Source organism: Styela clava, chromosome 6, assembly GCF_964204865.1.
Source record: "Styela clava chromosome 6, kaStyClav1.hap1.2, whole genome shotgun sequence".
Taxonomy (NCBI): Eukaryota; Metazoa; Chordata; class Ascidiacea; order Stolidobranchia; family Styelidae; genus Styela; species Styela clava.
In genome coordinates, this window is record NC_135255.1 from 21,261,593 (window position 1) to 21,276,524 (window position 14,932).

At 33.0% G+C, this 14,932-nt stretch overlaps 1 protein-coding gene and 1 pseudogene across 3 annotated transcripts in view; one reads left to right on the plus strand and one right to left on the minus strand.

The window, feature by feature from the left end:
• Nucleotides 1-14,932, plus strand: part of LOC120331638 (interleukin enhancer-binding factor 2 homolog) — a 158,582-nt pseudogene that overhangs the window by 48,379 nt on the left and 95,271 nt on the right. The window lies entirely within an intron of this gene.
• Nucleotides 1-14,932, minus strand: part of LOC120330657 (NACHT, LRR and PYD domains-containing protein 4C-like) — a 55,366-nt gene that overhangs the window by 26,150 nt on the left and 14,284 nt on the right. For both annotated transcript variants that reach the window (XM_078113460.1, XM_078113459.1), the window contains exon 4: nt 4,806-4,976. In XM_078113460.1, the coding sequence (XP_077969586.1) occupies nt 4,806-4,976 (171 nt within the window). The remainder of the gene's footprint in view (nt 1-4,805; nt 4,977-14,932) is intronic.

Below are 14,932 nucleotides of genomic sequence, written 5' to 3' on the forward strand. Positions count from 1 at the left end.
ACTCCTTGGCTATTTTTTCATATGGTCATTTGTACTAAGTGTAAAATTTTAATAAACTGACTGTGTCACAAATTGCTATTATTTTCATTGATAGCTATAAACTATCAATTACTTTGTGTACATATACTGTTGGTTTGTGGCTTATTTCTGATATTTCTATTGAAGCTTATTCCCTATTTTACTGGGTTTTAATAAATTAAAACGAAAATGTGTTATTTTCGATTTTAGAATGTATTCGAAATTTCAGATTCGAAAACATTATTTTAGAATGTATTCGGAATAGTTTAGTATTCGGAAATGGCCATCCCTGGATTGAACATAACGCGACAGAAAAGGTTATACGAAACAATATTCGATAAATAGTCGACTCTTATCAACAAATGTGCATCCGATTTTGGACCCTCCATGAGAATCCAGGGTGCACCCTTTTGAAAATCCTAGCTACGGGCCGAGACATCTAGTCACGATATGACCGATCATGGGCACAAATCTCACATGTATCACCATTTAGTTGTGCATGAAATGTAAAACTTTCAATTGTGTATATTCCAATATTCATAAATCTAATTTTATTTTCCATGCCTGATGATTCGTCTTATTTATTGGTAGTGATTGTGTCCTGGGTTAGATATGCATATGCCACTTCTTTCGAAAACACGTAACTGTATTTCTGTGACATGGTTATTTGCTCGAATAGTTAGGTATTGTATTTACTTTTACACTTATTATAATGTTGAATGACCAGAGTGGGATATTTTCATTTTTAAATGAAGAGAGCAGGTTTGAATGATTTATTCAGCTGTTTTATAAGACAAATACAAAATTGTCAAAAACAAATAGAAAAATTTTCAAATCCAAACTGTATTCAGAATTTGTTCAAACATTGTCGAAGCAAGATGTTTTCTCCACTCTCAATTGTTAAGTATATTGATATTTATTGTGGCTTATGAATTATTATTTCATGGCCATCAGTTGAAGTAAGCAATGTTTAGTTTCATTAAACAGCCGTAAATATCTATTTCCATTTCTAACTTCTCAACTATATACAGAATTCGATAAAGTTCACATCATTAAATTGTAAACTATGTTGAAATCTTAAAATCTCATCAATTAGCATAATCAAGCTAAGTTTTAGTATTGTGCTTGCGATCACAACTCAGATGACTTTAAGCTGGTTCAAAAGTTTTGACCAAGTGACTCACCAAGTGTGTAAACCCAGTGTAATGTTCAAAACTACTCGTTCTGAAATTAATTGCAATCAACATTTCTATTTATAAAAAAGTTATTTTCCAAAATATTTGTATTGAGATATTGAATCTGACCAAAAAGGCTTTTTTTAATTCAAGGCTGTGCAACCTGCAACCTGCGAGACAAATGCGGCACACAGGGAAAAATTGTGCGGCCTGCGAAAAAGTGCTATTCTGAATGTTGTGTGGCCCGCCAAACAAGTTTTAAATTTAGTTCCATCTAGTTGTGGAAGTAATTCTAAACCCTTTGCGTTGCAAAGCCCATACCTGAATTCAATTTAGTAAATATGCCCAAGGTCATAACAGCTAACTTGTGCGAAATGAACAACACATGTCGTAAGATCAATATCCAAAATTTTTGTGTCTGCAACTACTAGAAAGCCTATGTTAAATAAAGGTGATGCCCACCGTTTCACCCGGATGGTTGTATATGACCCTCCTGTACTGAAGGTTGCGCACCCCTTATTTAATTCATGAAAATTGAAAAAAAAAATAGAAAATCATTTAATCCATTGTTTTATCTAAAACGTATTCATTTGATATACAATAACAGCTTATTGTATGTTTGTTTTCGGGAAAATTTAATTATTTTATTTCCTTAATAATTGTCTTCATTATGAACACGACGGACCTCGTGTATCAGTGACTAGTTATGCAGAGCCTTGTTCAGAGCAATAACGAAAAGATCAAAACTTTCAGTTACCAAGTAGAATTCCATGAAATTAATAAATCAAAGATCTACAGTTTTTTCATTGAATTTCCATAGAGCTTCATTTAAATATTACCTACACAAGGTTCTGATATCTCTAACTAAATTTAATAAAATTGAAATTTTGGCTTTGTATTACTTTAATTGTCAGTGAGTAACAGTATACTACATCGAGGGCCAGATTTAGAATTATGCAAGGTAGGATAAGCATAGAAGGCTCAAGCCAAACCTCAGCATTCAAATTTGAATTGTTATTAATTTTTATTCGAAATAATTAGGATCGATAAATGAATTGGTCATTATTTTAACCCTTCGATTTTGGAGACAATATATACCGGTATATATTATATTATTTTAAATTAAATAAATAGTTTTCACGTGATAATGCATTTTTAAAAAATATATTGATATAAAGCTAATGTAATTTATCTAAAAATTATTATATTTTTACTATCTCATATTTTTAATTGTAGACCCAATATTTCAAAAAATGCCTTTTTTTTCTCAAACCATCTATTAGGCCATTCCCCGTCACATTAGGATACTTCTAATGACCAGAAATCGATTTTCTGTTGCAATGTCGTTTTATCACAGCTTAAGTTTCTTACAACATTTTCAAAATGAACCTGCTAACCCATCTACTTGGGTGATTAGAGCACTTTGTTGCGGCATCAAAAATGGGTGCTCCGGAAGTATGTGCCCCAAGATGTCACACAACCTGAACCCTAACCGGTACACACATACTATGTTAAAGTTGTATGCCATCTTGGTGCACATACTTCTGGAGCTCCCAAAAATGTTGTATTCTAAACTAGGGCTTCCCAAACTAAGGGAAACGAATTCTAGGGGCCGTGAAGAGAACACCAATTTTACACAAAGTACTATATCTATTGCACTTTTCCAGACTCTTAATTTGAAATACAATCATTAAAAATAGTGTAAAACGATAAATTCACCATTCCGAGTAAATATACATAATCACACCATGTTTTCCCGAAAATAATACATTGTCATCAATTTTCTTTTAAACACTGGAGCTCATTTTAGGGGGAGGTAGAGAATAACGAGATCAATATACAAAATATGAATACCAAAATATGATACAAATTTAAGAAACATGCTATTAATAGCACGTGTCCATTAAAAATAGCGGCTACATATAGGGTATTAACAATTTGAAAAGTAGATTTCTTTCAACTATAGGGCTCAGTAGTTTTTGAACTTAATTGTATTGTGACGACCTCCAGAAATATGCTCAAGTTGCGACTTCCCGTGAAAAATACCGTACGTATTATTACATTTCAATATAATACCTTTTTTGCATTGAGTTTTATTTAAACGAATGAACAAAATCTAACAACAGTCAGTGAAATCAAATTCAATGGGCCATGGTAGAAAAGCCTGCTTAATATAAATACGAAATCGCAAAGGAGATGTGGTGCGCAACGCTTTTTGAACCAAGTAGAAATAATCTTTATCTACAGAAAACCAAATTTTCAGAACATGAGAATCTCATCGAACATGAGTGAGTTTCGAGCATTTTAAAGAAAAACTAGCCACGAGCTCAAAAGTTTGGGAGGCCCTGTTTTAAACCATTAAAAATTTAACGTATCACGGCATATACACTTCACATAGAATGGCTTATGATGGCATCACAGTGGATTCTAATAAACCTTTATGACTTCATAGTTTAAAAAACATCTCACAAATGGCATAGCCTAGGTCTGGTTCTTATTGTCTAAATCCGGCCCTGACTACAGCTAACATAAATGCATAAAATACAATAATGAAAAATATTGTAATATTTCTAAGAGTAATCCTTTTCCATAAAAACAATTTTGTTGCTGTTCGATTGGAAAGTAAAATGTCAATAATGCTTAAACCACATATCAAATTATTTAAGGTTCCAACCTCTGTTCCATGACACATTGCGCAGTGTGCGACAAACTTGATAGTCAATGCTGAACCAAAAATGTTCAGGTAATTCTCAGATGGGTCATTTTTCGGAAAGTGACTCACCAAGTGTGTGAGCCCAGGAATGTTCAAAATTAATTTATCTAAAATTGATTAAAATCAACATTTATAATTATTGAATTTAGTAAGAATTTTGAATAATTTCATTCAAATTTATTATATTAAGCAAATCTCACAATATGGCTAAAAGGGCGATTATTTGATTTATGAAAACTGTAAACAATAGAAAATCAGTCAATTTTGTGGTTTATCAACGAAACATATTCAATTAATATACAATGACTACAGTGTATTCTTTGTTGAACTTGGCCCCAATTTAGTTGTTCAATATTCAAAAACATCATTTTGTATGATGTACATAACGAACCTCAAGTATCAGTGACTGGTTATGCAGAGCCTTGTTTAGAGCAATAACAAATAGTTCAAAACCGTCAGTTAACCCATTAGAATTCCACAAAACTTTGTTTAAAATACTTTTAAATAAACTTACAAAGCTTGATTAGGAATATTCTTACTGTACAGCATTATCTTATCACAGTGACTGCTTGAAAGAGCCTTGCTCAAAGAGAAAATTGATAAATCAAAAACCTACAGTTTTTCTATTAAATATTCTATAAAGCTATATTAAAATATAAATCCAACATTCTAATATCTCAAACTGAGGTTAGAAAGATTGAGGCCTTAAATCTTTGCATTAATCTTATTCCCAATGAGTAACTAACTGCATCTGGTCATCTTGAAATAAGTTAGAAATCATTCATATTTTTTACTTCTGTAATAGTTTACTCCACGAGATGCAACTAATACTATATCACAGGTTTTGCTATATAATAGAGCTAAAGGAAAGTAAATATAAGTAGATCATTGTGTCACACCTCTGTGTTATTTCCCAAGGATGATTTGAAGGCTTGTAATTGATCTGATGACAGGTTACAGTTGTGAAGTGACAAACCTCCAACACAGGATTGATTGGAAAGTATTTGTCCAACTGATGATAAACCTTCAACTCCCATGTTTTCGTTTCCATTCAGCTGCAAATGCCTGATCTATAATAAACAAGAACAATTTTAAATCACAATAAGATTGTTATGTAGTGTGTATGTCGCACAACCTGAACCCTAACCCAGTACACATACTGTGTTCAGGTTGTGCGCCATCTTGGTGCACATACTTCTGGAGCTCCAAAAAATCATTTAAAAAATATCCACTTCTCAAAACCTTGAATCTTTGACAAAGAAAAATAAAATATTTCAAAGTTAAATTAAAATAGCAAAATCAGCAACAGATCATGCATTGGCATTGTAGATGAAACAGCAGTGTGACCTGGGCTTTCACATTTTCTCATATGTTTTGTCATATGAACAGAGCTGAATTTAAAATGGCAGTTTTCAGTTTTTGAAATCCTAAGATATAGATAAATCAATAAGGTCGTTAATTAAAATTAGTGTTATGACCATTCCACTGTCTAAATGTTTTTTTTTTAACTTCGGGGGCCACAATACTGAACGTGAAACTAATTTTACTATTTCCCTTCACAAGGAAAACTCCCTGTTATTTTTAGTTTCGTCTCTTGATAAGCTCATTTCACAGGGTGGTTTCACTCTTTGTTGAGCATGATTTATTTGAACATAATGGGATTTAAAATCTACCAATCGAAATAACGCTATAAATACCACTGGGATGGTAAACTGTCCCCGGAAGGGGGCCACACTCACAAGCAATAAATGATTGGGAACAACTGTTCTATATATAGAAGTATCTCACTAAATCACAGTTTCCACTTGCCTGGAACCTTGTTCAAACTAGAGACATGAAATCACATCCTGAAGTATTTATTATATAAATTTAATCGGCATGTTTCGCATATCTATGTATTCAATAATTCTTCCCCAAATTATATTTAACACAAAACAATTTTGTTTGAGCCATAGTCCGAACTAATATATAATATATATAGTAATTTGAGTTATATAGCTAAATTCTAATATATAGTAGTAGCTCACTAAATATCAGATGCCGCTAGCCTAGAGCCTTATAAAAAGTAAAGTTGTGGAAACACATCATGTAGGATTTAATATTCAAAATCACCCTGTATATTGTTTCATCATATTATGTTTAAGTTATATCAAACAGAAATAATTATAAAAAAATACTATACACTATTTGGCATATTTTAGAATCAAGTTATTGTGTTTATTCGAAGCATCTTTATGTCTCTCACAAAACAGAAAAACCAAATATTAATATAAATTTACTCAAATAGTTAGGTATTGTATTTACTTTTACACTTATTATAATTTTGAATGACCAAAGTGGGATGTTCGAAATCGAGATGGAATGAGGAGAGCAGGTTTAAATAATTCATTCAGCTGTTTTATAGGACAAATACAAAATTGTCAATACCAAATAGTAAAATTTTCAAATCCAAACTGTATTCAGGATTTGTTAATTCAAACATCTTCGGTGCAAAATGTCTTTATTGTATTCAACTGTTTGGTATACTAATATTAATCGTGGCTTATGGATTATTATTTAATGGATAATTGATAACCAATATTTATAATTTTTCGACTTGAAAAAAATTTGCTCACTTTCAATCCAGATTAATTGCAATGATTAGTTTCATTAATATTTTTCCATTTCCAACAGTTTTTCCATTAAAATTTTATAAAGCTTCATTTAAATATTACTCATCCAACGTTCTAATATCTCAAGCAAAGGTTAAAAAGATTTTAGCTTTGGGTACTTTTATTGTCAGTGACTAACAGAATACTACCACAACAGCCATTTACCGTTATGCAAAGTGAGCTAAATCCTAGAGACCTCGAGCCAAACCTTGACATTTAAATTTGAACTATTAATCAGTTTTATTCAAATCAAAATTCGACCCCTTCATTTTGACGACAATATATAGTAAACTAATTGAAATTAATTTTTACTCAATAATACTTTTATTTATTGCATAAGAAAAGTATCGATATATAGCTAAACTAATTTTTTAAAGATTAATATATTTTTACTGTCTCAGAACTTTTTTACTGTAGACCAAACATTTCAAAACATGCAGCGATCATTTTTTCAATGTTTTTTCAAATCATTAATTAGGCCATTCCCAGTCAAACACATATACTTCTCACGGTTGTAAACAGGTTTTCTGGTGCAATATCACAGCCCAAGTTTCATATAACATTTTTAAAATAAACCTGCTATCCCATATACTTATGAAATTAGAGCATGTTTCTTGCCTGCAACTAAAATGTCATATTCTGCACAATTCAAAAGTTTCTGTATGACGTAATGCACATTACACATAAAATGGCTTATGATGACATCACAATGGATTACATGACACCTTTATGATATCATAGTTAAAAAAAGACCTCATATATAGCATAGCTTAGGGCTGGCTCTCATTGTCTGAACTCTTCCTGACTACAACAAGCATTGATGTATAAAAAGCAATAAGAAAAACTCAATATTTCGAAGATTGAAATAAAAGGAATAAAAAAAAATGTTTAGATCATTCTCAGATGAGTCATTTTTCAAAACATTTTCAACTAATCGACTCACCAAGAGTTTGAGCCTAGCAGTGTTCACTCTAAGGCAGTGGTTCTTAAACTTTTAAAGCCGCGCCCCTATTTGAAAAATTTTACAAACTTCGCGCCCCCACTTTTTTGCTTTGAAAAATGCTTTTGTGATGGCAGGTTGCTTTATATTAAGATGGAGCTGTAAGAGTGTTGGTCTCATAACGTCATTGCTCAGATTGTTTAGGCATAAATTGCATTCGAGTACTACTTCGTCATTTACTGTCGTATGTATAAAACCATACTCGAATACTGGTCATCATACATTTTGCTTTTTCCACTCGGCAATACCTGGTCAAACTAAGTTTTAAGTGAAACTAAACCCGTAATAAACGTATGCTTTTTGCGCTTCAATGTACTTTCTGCCTAAACGTGAGACACTTAAAGCTTCAATCAATTGTTTACTTCATCACTATCGATTACTAAATTATTTACTGTGTGTTAAAATACACAACAATTACATCCTCATTGGATTGCCTAACGTCTCCAAAATTCACTACCAATACCTTTGGACAACCACCAGGTCAAAAATAGAGTTTATAAAATGGAGAAGTGCAAATGAAATCATGCACATTTTCAGCATAAAAAAGCCATTTATTTTTTGATAGTAATTATGCATGTGGACTTTTCCCCGGCCCTTGACTGCTGAAAAATAAAGTCGCTAATGACGTTTGCGATTGCATTTTGTTTGGATTTCGGATTGTATTCACCAGGTAGACATCTAATTTAGACTGTTAAAATCTTTATTTTGCTGTTTATTCTCCCTGAATCAGAAATCCCATAAACTTTTTGTTCCTGTGGCACACCTGTAGTGTTCTAAAACTACAGACTTAAAATAATTTTTTTTCTGTAGGATTATATCGCAGACTTACGAATCACTCAAAGGGTGATTTTTTAAACTTAATTGAGAGTAAGAGTTGCAAGGACAGCTAATATTGGTCAAATTCGCAAGAATACAAATCAAAATAAAATGTAATCGTGCAATTTGCCACACCTTTTTTATGTGGTTGAATATGGTTCACATAAATTAATATACAAATATACTGGTAGGTATTAGAATACTCTAGGCTTGAATATTAGAATTTGTAAAGGCATAATGGATATTCGATTGTTGTTGTTGCTTCAGTTGCCTGTATTGCCGATGCCTTTTATTACTCTCAGAAAATATACACAATTATCTGATTACAAGTAGTATTTTTGTCACAAGACTTGACTATTATCGTATATCATGGTACCAATGATAGAAAGCGTCAGACAACTCCTTGGCTATTTTTCCATATGGTCATTTGTACTAAGTGTAAAATTTTAATAAACTGACTGTGTCACAAGTTGCTATTATTTTCATTGATAGCTATAAACTATCAATTACTTTGTGTACATATACTGTTGGTTTGTGGCTTATTTCTGATATTTCTATTGAAGCTTATTCCCTATTTTACTGGGTTTTAATAAATTAAAACGAAAATGTGTTATTTTCGATTTTAGAATGTATTCGAAATTTCAGATCCGAAAACATTATTTTAGAATGTATTCGGAATAGTTTAGTATTCGGAAATGGCCATCCCTGGATTGAACATAACGCGACAGAAAAGGTTATACAAAACAATATTCGATAAATAGTCGACTCTATCAACAAATGTGCATCCGATTTTGGATCCCCCATGAGAATCCAGGGTGCACCCTTTTGAAAATCCTAGCTACGGGCCGAGACATCTAGTCACGATATGACCGATCATGTGCACAAATCTCACATGTATCATCATTTAGTTGTGCATGAAATGTAAAACTTTCAATTGTGTATATTTAAATATTCATAAATCAAATTTTATTTTCAATGCCTGATGATTCGTCCTATTTATTGGTAGTGATTGTGTCCTGGGTTAGATATGCATATACCACTTCTTTCGACAACACGTAACTGTTTTTCTGTGACATGATTAAATTCGCTTTGTCTGTTGTTAAAATAAAAAAAATTAAAATGGCCCTCTCACTCATTGGATCACAATCGAAAAAAACTGAAAATCGGAATCAAGTGAGCTTTTGCTCTATGTGAGGTTTCCGTCATCGCCGAGATGCTCTTTGACGGATGTAACGCCCCAGTCAAATTCCTCGCCTTACACCATCTTCAGAGTGGATTGTCGGCAATCCGAACGACGCTGGCTTAACTCTTTTTAAGCCTCAAGCCCTGCCCATTTTATGGGTATTTTTAAACTTATTTTTTTATGTCAACCATTAAGCCCTAAAGCTTTACTCATGGGTTTTTAAAAGCGTCTGCTAGAGTTCTATTCAGCAATATATCTTTAAAACACACCCCGCAAAAAAAATTTTTGCAAAAAAATTTCAAAAATTTCTAAAAAAAAAATTGGACTTTGAGATATTCTGTGTACAGTAGAGGGTTAATAATTAATTCCTAATTAATTAATTTTTTCTTCAACGTTTTCGTCAAGTTTTTCCTAACATGACAATACCAAAACGACTATTTTAGCATAAATGGTTATTACTCTGAAATTCACAATTGTATTTACAGTATTGTCAAGTTCAAGGTCAAATTACCGATACTGATGACGTCACAGCTCTTATTATTACTGCCCAGACCACCCCCAATGCAAAAAAAATTAAATTTTTTCGACGGAAATGCGCGTAGAACGGCGTAAACAATCTCATACTCGCGTTTACGCGTTAAAATTACCATTAATTTTACGTTTTTTTTACATACAAAAAATCTCCATACCTCTGCCAACTATGGAGCATTCGAAATCATATATATCAAAACAACACAGCGCCAGGGATGGTCAGGGATAGTTAGTATGACTGAAAATACATGCTAAAACAATAATAAGTGGTTATAAAGGAGTATTTCCTGTCTGAGCTGAGTCACATTTTTTAGACGTCTGACAGATGATTTTGAAATCCAGGCTATTTATACGATTCGCACTTTGCGTCACGGCTGGAAGGTTTTATCGCTTCTCTCATATCAGGGCATTACGTCGATAAACAGCTAAGAGCGATATTGACCCTATAAGTACCGAAATTTAAAAACTATAGGAAAGTAAACCCATATGGACGATCCGGCTGTAGAAGGGTTTTAAGGCCGAAGTGTGACCCGGCGTTGCGGGTCGCTTTCTGCTTTAGTGAATTAGCAAAATAACGATGGGAGTAGTAGGTGGTATATCTGACCAAATTTACATTCTATTATCAAACAATATCGTGTCGCGTATCAAAACTCCATGAATGGCTCTAGTAGAGTGGTTTTCGACCTGGGGGTTGCGACCCACAAGGGGTCATAGAACATACTAATTTTATGTACCACTTTTTGCTATAAAATCTATCCTAATTTATTTATAGATGTAAAAATTAAAAAAGGAGAAACTAAGGAAACCGATTTTCAGGCTTAGGTTCCTGATTCTAGAGTCCAGATCTAGCTAGACCAATCCTAGACCCACTCCAAAACACATTTATCACCATGTCATCTTATCTGTTAACAGCCCACATTTTCATTTGACTATAAGTCTGTGGTTCCCCTATTTTTTATCAAATTCACCTCTCTAAACTCCTCCATCCCTCTCTATGAATAAAACTTATTTATTTATTTAATTTTAATGGACCGCTTGGACCCTGCTGATGTAATGCGCAAGTCGCATTTCCGTTTTTTCATACAGTAGCACAATATGTACTCAATTCGAAGTAAAATTCCTCCCTTGGGCAAAATTCCTCCCTTTTTGGGAATCATTGCCATTGGTGTTTTATCACATCCATCACATGTGTTGGATTATTATTTGACGAGAAAAAACCATCCGGGCGCGGAAAATTTCTTTTAAAGCCATGTCAGCTTTAAAATTTCGTCTGGGAATGTTCATTTTTTTTTAATTTCAAGTGTTGCGTATAAGTTTCGCAACTGTAAGGGCTCTCGTGTTCATCTTCTAATGTCAATTGATTTGCCAATCTGAAAATTTAAAGTCTACAGAAGGCAAACTTCCTAAATGAGTAACATGAAAGTAGGAGGTATGCATTTCCGTTACCGTATTTTCCGGGACTGCCCAGACCGATTTTGACTCTCGGTATTTTCTCATCGAAAGCTAATTTCCCCAAATACTCTGACCCCAGAAAATCAGGTAAAAAATTTGGATCTTGAAACTCGGCCTGATAGCCAGAAATACAGCACTCAAAAAATAGCAGTGATAGTGCACTCAAAGAGAGTTATTTATAGGAAATTTAATTTTTGGGATAATGGGGTAATAAAACAATTTATAGTAGTTATATTGATTCAAGATTAACGTTAAACTTTTATATCCTTTCTTTTGTAGGGTCTACTAATTTAAATTCAGCATATACCTTGAAGGGGGTCGAAACAGCGAGGCAAGAAAGGTTGGGAACCACTGCTCTAGTAAATTCACAAAGATGGGAATGATGACCTGACAAACTTTTGCTTTCGATCTATATGTTTTCAGTAAAATATTGTTGCACTAGCAAATCATGCATTTCGGTCACATCTTGTGAATAAAAATGCCTATTCCAACACTTGACCGAAATCGGAGAGCGTTTGTGCGGAGGAAGCGGAATCGGAATGATTGTATAGCTTTATCTCCCATGTCTACACCACACAACTTATAATGTCTGCTTATGTAATGCAAAATTGTGTCATAAAATAACTCGCACTCAGCTTATTTGTTAACTTTATACTCGCACACAAATTATTTGTCAACTTCAAAATTTTTCCTTCAAAAACTAAAAAAATGCGATTTTGCAGTCTCTAAAAAAAACTAAAAAGGTGCCTCACTCGTTTCACAACAAAAGTGCACTAATAGTAAACAGTGGATCCCAGATATGTTCAAACCTGATTGAATTTGAAATTGATTACAATCAACAATTCAAGTTATTGATATTAGAAATAATTTAGAACAATTTTTTCAAAAATTAGGCGATTAGGCGAATCTCACAATATGACCAAAAACAATTGATTACAATCAACAATTCAAGTTATTGATATTAGAAATAATTTAGAAATTTTTTTTCAAAAATTAGGCGATTAGGCGAATCTCACAATATGACCAAAAAACAATTGATTACAATCACCAATTCAAGTTATTGATATTAAAAATAATTTAGAATAGTTTTTTCAAAAATTAGGCAATTAGGCGAATCTTACAATATGACCAGAAGACATTTATTTGATTCATGCAAACTGTAAACTATAGAAAATAAATAAATACAGTGTTTTATCCCTTGCACATATTCATTTAATATACAATGACTCCAATATGTTCTCCGCTGAACTTGGCTTCAAATTAATTTCCAATATTCAAAAACAATATTTTGCATGATTTACATAACGAACGAGCATCAGTGACTGGTTATGCAGAGCCTTATTCAGAGCAATAGCAAATAGATCAAAAACATTAAGTTAGCTCATTAATTCCACAAAACTTTGATTAAAATATTTTTAAATGAACTTGCAAAGCTTGATTAGGAATATTCTATCTGTACAGCATTATTTATCACAGTGACTGCTCGGAATGAACCTTGCTCAGAGAGAAAATTAATGAATCAAAAACCGACAGGTTTTTCACTAAAATCCCATGAAGTTTCATTCAAATATTACTCATACAAGGTTCTAATATCTCAAACTAAAGTTAAAAGATTGGGGATTTTAGCTTTGTATTGCTCTCATTGTGAGTGAGTAACAGTATACAACAGCAAGGGCCTGATTTGCCATTATGCAAAGTGACTACAGCGAGGGCCAGATTTGCCATTATGCAAAGTGGGTTAAAGCTTAGGGGCCTCAAGCCAAACCTCGGCCTTCCAATTTTTAATGATTATTCATTTTTATTCAAATCAAAATTATACTATTTTAATTTTGAAAACAATATATATTATACTAATTTAAATTAAGCAAATAGTTTTTATTCAAAATTGCTTTTATTCATTGAATGAGAAAAGTATCAATATATAGCTAAACTAATTTTTCTAAATATTATTATAATTTTTCTATCTTCGATCTTTTTTATTGTAGCCCCAAATATTTCAAAACATGAACCTGTCTATCCCCCTAGGTGATTAGAGAACATTTCTTGCTTGCAACTATGTTCTTGCTTGCAACTAAAATGTTGAATTCCACACAATTAAATTATTATATATGACATATACTCCAGTGGTTACCAACCTTTTTTCAAAGCAACCCAATTTTTTTTAGAAAATAAATTTTGTAAAATATTGCGACCCAAGGATATACTAAACGAAATGTGGGCCTAGTAATTTTATGACCACACAAGTAATTGACTAATATAAAAAACCATACATTTTACCTTTTTCATAACATTTACTTCTCCAAAAATTACATCAAAGTGGGAAAACTGCACGCATTTGACAATATTATTAGCGAGTTTTTGAGGCATTCTATGAGCAAAATAAATGCTGTCAAGATTTTTACGTGGTACTATTAAGAAACACTTCAACACCAAATATAGAATAAATGATAAAAATTACTAAAAAATATAAAATAGTAACTTTTTTGTCTTTGCTGAAAAAACCTTCACCCCAAGAAAATTTTTAGGTTACCTAGCTTTGGTCATCTTGGTCATCTGTAATAGTTCACTCCACGAAAAGCAATTAATAATATATCACAGGTATTGCTATAGGTATTGCGGCGGTGTGGCTCATCAAGCTAAGCATTAGGAATACGCTCGCCACCGAATCTCTGATTACCCTGCGTCGGTTCGCAGGTTCTAATCCCATGCGGGGTAGTTATGTGCGAGAGGATTGCTGGACTCCTCGCCGTCGTGGGGGGGGTTCACGTAATCGCTGGGCGGTTACGGCTTCTTCCACCATCAAGTCCATGCTTCAGAAAAACAAATACTGTATTTGCTCGTTTTGTAGCCCGGGCTCATATTTTTTTCAACCAACTCACTAACCGGACCCTTATTCAAACCGGCCCTTATTTAAGCACAGGCGCTCGTTATTTTCAATCGTTACAATAATTAATATATTGTTATTTCCAGTTCTAGTATGGTTTAAACGAGAATAACGAAAACTTTGACTTTTTCTACGCACCACAGGTACAAATCCGCAAAAGAAGAAAAGTTTTGCGACGCACTATCAATATTGAAACGACGCACTTGGGCGTCGCGACGCCCAGTTTGAGAACCATGGTGTTACGTAATCAGGCGCGCAGCCAGGATTTTCAAAAGGGAGGGGTTTCAAAATCGGAGATTCCAATTACTGTGTGTAACAGTCACGGCGATCACATGCTGGTTAAAAGAGCCGTCTTTTCAGCGTATAATGATTTTTCTGTTGCTCAAATTATTCAATCCATGACAACTACGAAATTCGAAAATGTCCTTATATATTAATTTAATTGTGCCCAACGTAACCAGCGGTTGCAATTTCTTACGTCAAAATAAAAACATTACTTCTCTAAAATA